Source organism: Chelon labrosus (genome assembly GCF_963514085.1).
Source record: "Chelon labrosus genome assembly, chromosome: 17".
Lineage (NCBI taxonomy): Eukaryota > Metazoa > Chordata > Actinopteri > Mugiliformes > Mugilidae > Chelon > Chelon labrosus.
Window position 1 is genome coordinate 7,433,151 of NC_140350.1, and position 10,730 is coordinate 7,443,880.

At 43.6% G+C, this 10,730-nt stretch overlaps 1 protein-coding gene across 1 annotated transcript; it reads right to left on the minus strand.

Annotated features, from left to right (window-relative positions):
* Window positions 1-544: 544 nt before the first annotated feature.
* Window positions 545-7,025, minus strand: dhx33 (DEAH (Asp-Glu-Ala-His) box polypeptide 33). Its single transcript, XM_084564531.1, has 12 exons — window positions 6,596-7,025; window positions 6,177-6,337; window positions 5,517-5,744; window positions 5,220-5,390; window positions 4,856-5,041; window positions 4,636-4,747; window positions 4,253-4,412; window positions 4,050-4,138; window positions 3,589-3,716; window positions 3,151-3,354; window positions 2,965-3,051; window positions 545-1,921 (listed from the first exon to the last, which is right to left on the minus strand). Exons 1-12 carry the CDS (start codon window positions 6,804-6,806, stop codon window positions 1,613-1,615), a joined length of 2,046 nt encoding a protein of 681 aa, XP_084420657.1. The 5' UTR covers window positions 6,807-7,025; the 3' UTR covers window positions 545-1,612.
* Between the last annotated feature and the right edge of the window lie 3,705 nt (window positions 7,026-10,730).

Here is a 10,730-nt window from a genome sequence, read left to right on the forward strand (position 1 = left end):
AATCATAAAGTGTGATTTAGGGTATATATAGGGTACTGTTATAATAGAATGCATTTGTTTTCACTAGTGTAGATACTGAACTGGCATGTGAGTGTATGTTTTACTGTCATGACTTTGACATCAGTTGCATCACTCAGACATGACGCCCTGTTGCCAGAAGATGGGGCTGTTTTCAGAGCTTTCCCCCAAAAATATCTCATTACTTACTAGAAGGTTGTAAAACCCTCTCAGATAAGTGAAATGGATAAGCTACAAATGCCAATACACATACAGAAAATCCCACGTGCCACTTTGAGGTTTTACTCATGTAGGTGGATGGATGTTTTTATTAGAAACTATAACAAGTGTGGTTATATAAGACTATATCAAAGACGTGCATTTCATCTACTACACACGTGCAGATCTTAAAGTGTGCACTTTTACCTATCAACCACATGGGCAGCGTGTTCTCTAAGAGATTCAATGACTCGTACCCAAGTACAGCATAGGCTGATAATTCTCTACGGCAACCTCAGATGCATTTGGTGTTTGATTGCAAAGTTAGAAACTTTATGTGATTTATTCAGGTTCCAGTATATATTGTACAATCCTGAGTCCAGTGTGAAAAAACAAAACAAAAGAAAAGCAGAGCATTCATCCTATTCCTCAACACTATGCTTTACATTCTATGAAGTATGAAGGACCTGAGCTATCAGATCATTGACTATAATCTCCATGCATTGCATACATTTGCTGTCAGAGTAGATGTGTGGATAGTCTGTGTTGGGGCTGAGTAAGAATCTGAGACACATGACAGTAAAGACTAGAACCAGGAGAATAAGGCATGCTATTAATCCTGACGTGCATGCTGTTTCAGTGGTGATACAATTGTGGATGTGAAAAAGAGCATGCACAAGCTAACAGGGCAAGTGTTACATGAGGTCTATTAAACATACACAGTATGTTCAAACAGTGAACTTGTGTGATATCTAGTTCCTACTTCAGCTCAAACTTTGGTGGTTTTCCTTGTTTTCTCAGATTAAAACAGATCTACTGTGTGTAGAAAAAGAAAAGCTTTTTATCTAAACTACACAGTGGCTAAGTTAAAGACAACATTTCATCACTATTATTCAGAATTACACTGAAAATATCTAGCCAGTCTGCTATGATGTTTTGAATGGTGCTTGGTAGGTAGTTTAACTACTTAGTGCAATATATTGTGAGATGAACATATGAAGAGTAGCATTTGAACTTTAGCGACTCCTGTGCTAACTATACTCTGAGAGGTTATCTATGCTGCTAACATGCATGCAAACCCTGAAGGAACTGAAGCATGACACCTCAAAAAGAATCTACTTTTTAGGTGTTAAACATGTGGCTGAATGGTGAGATGAAATGCTGTCACACAGAAGAAATACAGCTTATAAAAGTGGAATTACAGTCCAGAGGAAGTCAAAGTTGTGAGGCCTCAAAATGCAGATTTCTGCTGCAGTGACACATGCTAGATGCTTGTCAACTGGGAGGTAGTGGAATCCGGAGAACGTACTACACAGAAAATGTTCTGACTTGCAATCAGTGTCTTAATCCATAGAACACATTGTGATTTGAGGCAGATGTCCTGCTTCTCTGTTGGTTAGCTCTTGTTGAGGTGGAGCTTGCGGCCAAAGTAATCCGGCGCCGCGTCCAGCAGCCAGTCGGCGTCCACCAGACAGAGGTCTCTCATGTAGCAGCGGGAGGTGTGCAGCAGCTCGTTGAACACCACGTATGCTGGCTTGGCCTGGAAGAGGACGGAGGAGGGGTGGATGGCCACGGGCTGGTGGGTGTCCAGAGCCAAGTAGCTGCCGTCGGGCTGCAGCTCCGCCGCGTTGACGAACATCCCGTGGGCGAGGCAGCGGCGAACCTTCCCCATGTCTGCCCCGCATGACTCCAGCTTTAGGTTCAGCTGAAAGAAAACAAAATGTAGTTAGCAAGATCAGATGAACTGCAGTCTTCATCACTTATGATCCTTCATGTCTGCACATAGAAGTAAAGACAGACAATCAGTTGAAAGGTAGCAGTCCTAATTTTACTGAAAATAATGATGTCCCTATCAGCATCTTGTTAGTGGTTGACCTTTAGCTCTAGAAGGTTAGCCTGTGTGGTACATGTCAATAGTATGTCTCTGAGGTCTTCACATCAGGATTTGTTGGTTGTTTCTTGACAGTCAAAACTGTCTGCTTTAGCAGAGGTTGCTTCTAAACACTGGATCTATGGATAGAGTGGATACTTTAAAAAGCAGCCTCCAGTTCTTGAGAATAGGAGTCTGATAGCACACCACTTGGATTCCATTATGGGGTCATGTTTCAAACGAAACAGAGAAAAAAAAAAAACCTCTCCACGCAACTGGATCGTCCAGATGATGTGTACGACTATATCGCCGTTACTCTTCTGTCCATTATCACATAAAGTCCACCCAAATGATTTGATTGAGGAGAGGTTCTAGACCAAATTTCACCCCAAAGATCTGTGGGTGGGGAATTTTGTCTGGTTACCAAGCTACTGTGACATAATTTCTGCAAAGGTGCACCATTAAACCTTTTTTACTTTAGTGAAAATCTGGCGCATACGTTATCCATAGGATGCATTTAAGATGCACATTTATGCAGTGCTTCCAAATCACCTTTATCAAACAGGCCCCAGGTGTTATACATATGCCAATAGTGGCTAATGCCTCCAGCCAAGAAGTGGCATCACTCGGTCACCTTCAAAGTGCTGACAATGAGCTGTCATTTCCAGCTGTTCCATTGATATTTCCTGTTTAAACTTACTAATATTGTTCTTTACAGCTAAATGTAAAATAAATATTGCTCAGTATGACTAGTATGGGGATAGAGACTCACTGTAACATTGATTCATTCATCGATACAACCGTAAATGTTCTGGATTCCAGTGAAATCCCAGAACATTCAGATTCACACATTAGTCAAACTAACAGCAGATGTGTACCTTAAGGCAGATCTCTTTGAGTTGGGCCTGGACCTCCTTCACCAGACCCATGTTCCTGCTGTTGACGAAGTTCTCCCGACACCACTCCTTTAAACATAAGGCAGATGATGAGGTAAAGCAGCAGTAGATTTTGATTCTCGTCACATCCCAGTCAAATCCTTCCTCTCCTGATCCAGCCCCACGTACCTTATTACCACTGACTTTCTTGAACGCTCTGTAAATGTTGAGCAGCGTCACGTGGTCTCCTTCGCTGGAGGTGAACTTCTTGCGCGCTGACAGCACCTCCTCCCGCCGGGCCGGTGGGTTGTACAATACAGTGTCCACTGACAGCAGCGACACGATGCTCAAAACCTCCTCGGAGCAGGAGTAGTCCGGGGACAACAGGATGGTCTGAGACGGAGAAAACAAGGAGGAATGAGGACACGAGGCAGGCCTTATCTTCTATCCCTCTATACTGGCACTAAACACCAAAGACTTTTTTCTATTGCGCATGTTATTAAATAAAATCATTACTGTTCACTCTCAGAACAAAGTCTCTCCTGATTGAAGTTCTACTTGTGTTATTTGCACGGGAGCCATGTCAGGTTATTTTGGACCAAATCTAGAAGCAGCAGCACATCTCACCTTGGCATATCTGGGCTCCAGAGGGAAGCTGGCCATTTTCTTTCCCAGAGCAGTGAGGGAAACCTGGCCCTCCTTCTTCTCCACAGCTCCCAGGAGCTCCAAATGCTCCACAGCAGAGCGGACGGCCTCTGGGATTAAAAACAAATCTTGGTTTATACTTCTGCGTTGTGACAGAGCTTACGTTGTAGCCTATACTGCTGTGAACACTTATACTTGTGTGCTCCGGTGTGTGTGCGCAGCTCTGTCACTATATCACCGTATCAACCAGTGAAACGACTGAGGCAGAAGGAGAGCAAATGTTTTGTGCTTGTCGGGTCAATGAGAGACACGGATGAGAAAAAGAATTTCAGACCAATCACAGTTGTTGTGGTCTGAGTTGCACGTCTGACTACAGTGTACCTACTGTGTAGATAGACAGAGGTATAAATGGAGCTCAACACCAGAAGTAAATAGCATCCTACCTGGAGAAGGCTTGGACATGAAATCGAAATTCATCACATCTGGAATCCCCAGAGCCATGAGCTGCAGCATCACTCCGGCCAAGTTGCACCTGAGAGACACAACAGCAGAACGGGCCTTTCAATCACGCTGCCCCAAATAGAGACTCCTGCAGATCACCTAACACTGCACTGAGATTTATTATCTGTACAGCACCACATCCTACCTCTGGATCTCAGGCACGGTCATGGGGATGAGGTTGTCGAATTCCTTCTCAGTGTAGAGACGGTAGCAGGAGCCAGAGTCCTCCCTGCCGGCACGGCCCGCTCGCTGCCACGCCTGGGCTTTAGAAACACGCTGCACTGCCAGCACCTCCAGACCGCTGTCTGAGAGTCACACCGAACAAATTCACAATGTAGTCATAAACTTTGAGTAAACGTGGCAATTACACAATACAATTACTCTGACTGTATTCTTTTTATTGTTGTAGTTTAGCCAAGCTGTTTCCTACTTTGGGGTCAAAACTAAATTTCTGTGGTATTCAAGTATAAAGTAGCATCAAACGTTCAGATATGTGACGGTCTGTGTGTGATGACTGAATCTTCTCACCAGGATTGAAACGTTTGGCCTTCACCATCCCTGTGTCTATGACGTATTTAATCCCAGATATTGTAACTGACGTCTCTGCGATGTTGGTCGAGAGGATGATCTTTCTGGATCCCTGAAAAAAAAAGGGGGACAGGCCCAACAGTTTACAGGAAGTATACAATAATATCAAGTGTTGAGACATTCTGTCCTGTTGTCTACATTACTGTGTTACATCCTTTACCTTGGGAGCTGGCTGGAAGACCCTGAGCTGCTGTACAGGGGGCAGCGATGCATACAAAGGGATGACCACCATGGGGCTACAGCCTTCGGGCAGATGCTTGGCGATGTCCCGGCACGTCCTCGCCAAAGCCTCGATCTCCTCCTGGCCCGTCATGAAGACTAAGATGTCGTGGGACGGAGGTGCCTCCTGCACGCAAGCAACAAGCCAGTATGTCAGAAAGAATCATCATGGTACACAGGCATGCAGAAAAAACTACTCTAGGTTCTCAAATACTGAAGACCAAGAAGGAATTGTCTTTCACAACGGATTTAAAAAGGAAATATAAACGACCGAACTTCTGCAACAACATAGAAGAAGTTTCTACCTGGTGGATCTGGAATATGGAGACGAGTGCAGCCTGCAGATAGTCTGACTGGGGCTGCTTGGTGTAGTAGATCTGAATGGGATGCTGCCTGCCCTCCAGGTACAACACAGGGGACTTGTTGAAGTATTCAGAGAATAAATCCACATCCATCGTGGCTGACATCACGATGACCTGCACAGGTTGGTGAGAAGTTGACTTTCAGATGTTTATAGTAATGATTTAAGATGGGGTAGGCCTGCGTTTACGCTCAAACTAAACTATCCAACTGAAGCCAGAGCAGATGGGTCGCCATCCTACCTTCAGAGGAACCTTGTTAAGCTCTCTGCGCCTGCGCTGAGCTGTCTTCACCACGCCGAACAGCACATCGGTGTGTACGGTGCGCTCGTGGGCTTCGTCCAGCACCACCACGGTGTAGCGCAGCAGTAAGGGGTCCCCGATGGCCTCGCGCAGGAGCATGCCATCCGTCATGAACTTCAGCTTCGTCTCCGAGGAGGTGACATCCTCAAAACGCACAGTGTAACCAACCTAAAAAAAGGGAGTTGATTTCAGTCACCAGAAACACAAATATCACCAAAGGCTCATCTCATTTCACTATTTTGTGCTCCATCGTTTCCTCTGTGCTTCTGCCTATGATCCAGAAATGGATATCGGTCCAATACCCAAAATCCATCAGGAGGAGAGAGGAGGCTTTTTTTGCATCCTTTGTGAAATTATTTCCAACACCCATGACCTATAAAAGGGGCATAACACATGTCTGGAATGCTATGTCACACTGTAGTTCGAACATGCCAAGAGGAGGAAAGAAAAGGAAGAAAGGATTTATAAACTGTGAGAACAACCAAATCATCCATCACAGACATGTGATACACACGATGAGATCTTGAACATTATCCTGCTAATATATAAATGGATATACTGTGCAGGTATGTGATGTGGAGACTTGTCTGTTGTGAATACCAGCTTGCCAAGTTGAGTCCTCTTCTCCTCTGCCACCCGTCCCGCCAGCGAGATCGCAGCAACTCGTCGGGGCTGAGTGATGGCGATCAGTCCCTGTCGACCGATGCCGGCTTCATACAGATACTGGGGGATCTGAGTGGTCTTCCCAGAGCCGGTCTCCCCTGGTGTAGGACAGAGAATGGGTCAAATGTTACACTAGAAGACTGTAGAGTAGAAATGACACTTACTAAACATGATGTTCACCCGTGTGTGAATTGTATTTGTCGCAAAAACATCTGAGTGAATTAAAAGATCCACTAGAACCAGAATCATGTTGAGCAACTCGATGTCACAGATGAAGCTCTAAGTAAAAGTCGACTTTCCCCATACATGAGCTGCACTTTAGCAATGTTAGCTAACAGGAGCTTTGAGCACATTACCTATCAGAATAGCATTATGGAGCTGTCTCAGTTGGTTCAGTAGCTGAGGCTTCGCCTGGTAGATTGGAAGCTGTTTCCTCTGGACTTCTATCGGAGTGGTCGCATTTCCCTTTCTGGGCAGCAGCATTCCAGGTTTATTCTTATCGTGGCGGAAAAAAACTGACCCCGGCTTGAACTTTTTAGCCGGAGGAGTGTCGGGGTCGTGGGGCATGGTCTAGAAAGAGTGACCGTGGTGGCAAAACCGTCGCGGCTCCGGGCTCGAGGTGGTTCGGTGTCAAAAACCAGGAAAACAAAGTTTTTTCATGCCCACTTTGAGACGGGCGAGCATCACTGCGGATGTTTTGCTACCTCTGCAAAAACGTCCCCACGTGGTCAAAAAGTCGGCGCAGACGTTTGACGTCAGTGCCTCGCTGCGAAATATGACCTGAGTAAGGACTGTCAGGTACCGTACACAAAGCACTTCTGTTACCACCCATAGTGATAAAATAAAATAAAATAAAATAAAATAAAATAAAATTTGCAGAATGTTCAGAAAATTGACCCTATAAAAATACTGATTTCCTATAAAAAAAAAAAACTGAATAAAATATGATAAAATATCATAAAAATGATACATATTGGGCTGTGCATCTCCTCACACATTTCCACACCACATTCAAATCACTTATACACTGCCTGGCCAAAGTCACCACCAAAGAAAAGGTCACATACACATATTTCGTTGGACCGCCTTTAGCTTTGATTACAGCAGGCATTCGCTGTGACATTGTTTCCATAAGCTTCTACAATGTCTCAAGGTTTGTTTCCATCCACTGTTGCATTAATTTTTCACCAAGATCTTGTATTGATGATGGGAGAGTCTGACCACTGCACAAAGCCTTCTCCACCACATCCCAAAGATTCTCAATGGGGTTAAGGTCTGGACTCTGTGGTGGACAATCCATGTGTGAGAATGATGTCTCATGCTCCCTGAACCACTATTTCACTATTTGAGCCCCATGAATCCTGGCATTGTCATCTTGGAATATGCCCTTGCCATCAGGGAAGAAAAAAATCTATTGATGGAATAACCTGGTCATTCAGTATATTCAGGTAGTCAGCTGACCTCATCCTTTGGACACATAATGTTGCTGAACCTAGACCTGAGCAACTGCAGCAACCCCAGATCATAGCACTGCCCCCACAGGCTTGTACAGTAGGCACTAGGCATGATGGGTGCATCACTTCATCTGCCTCTCTTCTTACCCTGATGTGCTGGTTCCCCACTATCCTTCCAGTTTTTAATAATGCGTTGGACAGTTCTAAACCCAATTTTATTAGTTTCTACAATCTCCTTAGATGTTTTCTCTGCTTGATGCATGCCAATGATTTGACCCTTCTCAAACAGACTAACATCTTTTCCACGACCACAGGATGTGTCTTTAGACATGGTTGTTTAAGAAATGAGAAGCTACTCATTGCATCAGTTGGAGTTAAATAACTTGTTGCCAGCTGAAAGATAATGGGTCATGCGGTAATTATCCAATAGGAGGCTTGTACCTATTTGCTTAGTTAAATCCAGGTGCCGACCTTTTTTTTTTGGCCAGGCAGTGTATATCAAGTGTACTGATCCAGTGTCGTCCAGCAAGGCACAACATAGACCATCATTATCTATTATTATGTTTTTTTAGGAAACTTTTCTTTCTTCTTCTTTTCTTTTTCTTTTTCAATATGTGAGGCTGTCAACCGCTTGCTAGCGGAAATGTGGTTGAAGCTAATCATAACTGGCATGATCACAGCTGTAGTGAGATTGTTCCCCACTCAGTCTTGCTGATAGTTTGTCCCAGTGGCCACTTGTGACATTGCACAATAAAAAACAAAAACTAATTGACACCATTATAAAAGAGACTTCCCGTACAATCACCTCCGGAGGGTAATCAGACAGACTGGGAACCAGCTTTGGCAGCCTGTAGCAGGTTGTCAGTGTGTCTGATTTAAATGATCAATTCACCGTTTATGTTTGATTCTTTTGAGAAAGTTGCTGATGTAGGATTAAGCCTAATCCCTTTAATCCCCAGTGGCTCGTTTATGCTGCAAGATTTTATTTAAATAGTCCTAGCTCTTGAGATCTACAGGAAATCTGGTGTTCTGGTTTTGATGGTGAAAAGATGTTCTAATGTTCCTATTTTATTTTATCAGTAGCATTTAGACATATCATATTATCACTCTCCCATCCCCTGTGTCAGTGTGTCAACAGATTTTAGGTATGGCAGAGCCATACCACTGTGATGTCACTTTTGAAGATTTACTGTTTGTTGTAAGGAAATCCGTTCCAGCATCAACATGTTCACTGGAAGAAAAACAGATTCTTAAGCAACACACAGATGATTGTGTAACAAACTGTTCTTAAATCGGTGCTCTCCTCTGCCACCCGTCCTGCCAGTGAGATCGCAGCAGCTCGAAAGGGCTGAGTGATGGCGATCACTTCCCGTCGACCGATGCCGGCCTCACACAGATACTGGTGGATCTGAGTGATCTCCTTAGAGATTGGCTCAGATGTCACACTGGAAGCCTGTAGAGTAGAAATGACATTTTCTAAACTAGAAATTCACCTGTGTGTGACTTGTGTCCATTGCAAAAATATTTGAGGCTAAAGCATCCACTAGAATAAAAATCATGAACTAATACTGAGCAACACAATGTCACAGATGACACTCCAGTTAAAAGTGGACTCCCTTTATATGAGCTGCATTGGAGCAGTGTTATCTGTGACTCTGTCTCAATGTCACAGTACCTCAGCTATATTGCCAAATTTACTGTCAAATGGAAGGTAATCAGACAGACAGTAAACCAGCCTTGGCAGCCTGCTGCAGGTTGTCATGTGTGTTTACTTTAACTGATAAGTTCACCATTTATTTCTGATTCATTCAAGGAACCTGCTGATGCAGGATTAAGCCTACTGCTTAGCAGTGCTAATGCACTTCAGAACTGAATATTTAAATACCTGGAAAATTGGTGGCTCATTTATGCTGCAAGAATTTATTTAAATATTTCTAGCTCTTCAGAGCTACAGAAAATTAGAAGTGTTTTGATGGTGAAAAGATGTTCTAATGTTCCTATTATAATCATTATCTACTGATTTGTCCATTATCCACTATCCACTCTTATCTTATATTCTATTATCACTTTCCCATGCCCTGTGCCAGCATGTCAATAGATTTTAGGGAGGGCAGAGCCGTACCACAATGACGTGACTGTTGAAGATTCCCGTTTCAGCATCGGCATGTTTGTGGGTCGAAAAACAGGTTCTGAAGCATGAAAGGTGAATGTGCGATGATTTGTTTTTAATTTGACACTCACACGCAGAAGAAGTGCTTTGTTTCCTGCTGAATTTTCTCTCCAGTGCTGATTTGTAATTATTGGACGTTCATTTTGAACAGGTGCTTCCCCCTGCTGTAACCCGAATAACCTTGAGTTCTTTACAGATTAGAAGTCCTCTCTGTGATTAAATCAGTGACAACCACGGACAACGTGCCGGTCTGGAGCTTTCCAGACAACCTGGTGAATCAAGATAACCTCTATCTTATTTATGTCATCCCATACCCTGTCTATATTAACTAAGGCTATTGACCAGGGGCTCAACTACACTGGGAGCTTGGCACTGCAGCTCTGCCCTCAATCTGATGTTTACACTCAGGCTTCAGAGACCAAAGCTTCTCGGTGTTTTCTGCCATAAATGGAACTGCCTTGGCTGAAAGAGATGACAGTTTTGGCTATGATATCTTCTCACCTTTCACCATGATCATGTCAGTCCGTGTTGTTAAATGAACGGCCTGTGACATTCCTATCAGCCACAGTTGTACTTTGTTTCTACAATAGTAAACTGTTTGCTTTGACAAAACTGAACAGCACATTCTCAAGGAAACGTGACAGCATCTGGATTGCATTGTTTTAAGAACATCAAGTCATACATAAGTGGTTTATACTTTTTTGAGTAAGCAAGAACACAAACTGTCCCTAAACAAGTGCTTATAATGATTTATAACAATTTTGAAATTTGTGCAACCAAACAAGTAAACCATCATCTTTCTCTGAAATACGTTTGTGGCCTTAACCTTTTCACAGACTCAAGTGAGTCTCTGGAGTTAGAGTCTAG

What these genes read in the sequence shown, in the direction of transcription:
- dhx33 (XM_084564531.1), bottom strand. Translation starts at nt 6,806, where the DNA reads ATGCCCCACGACCCCGACACTCCTCCGGCTAAAAAGTTCAAGCCGGGG. An exon ending in CCATAATGCTATTCTGATAG is followed by an intron (nt 6,338 to 6,595) that starts GTAATGTGCTCA and finishes GTCCTACACCAG; the next exon opens with GGGAGACCGGCTCTGGGAAG. An exon ending in GGACTCAACTTGGCAAGCTG is followed by an intron (nt 5,745 to 6,176) that starts GTATTCACAACA and finishes CCCTTTTTTTAG; the next exon opens with GTTGGTTACACTGTGCGTTT.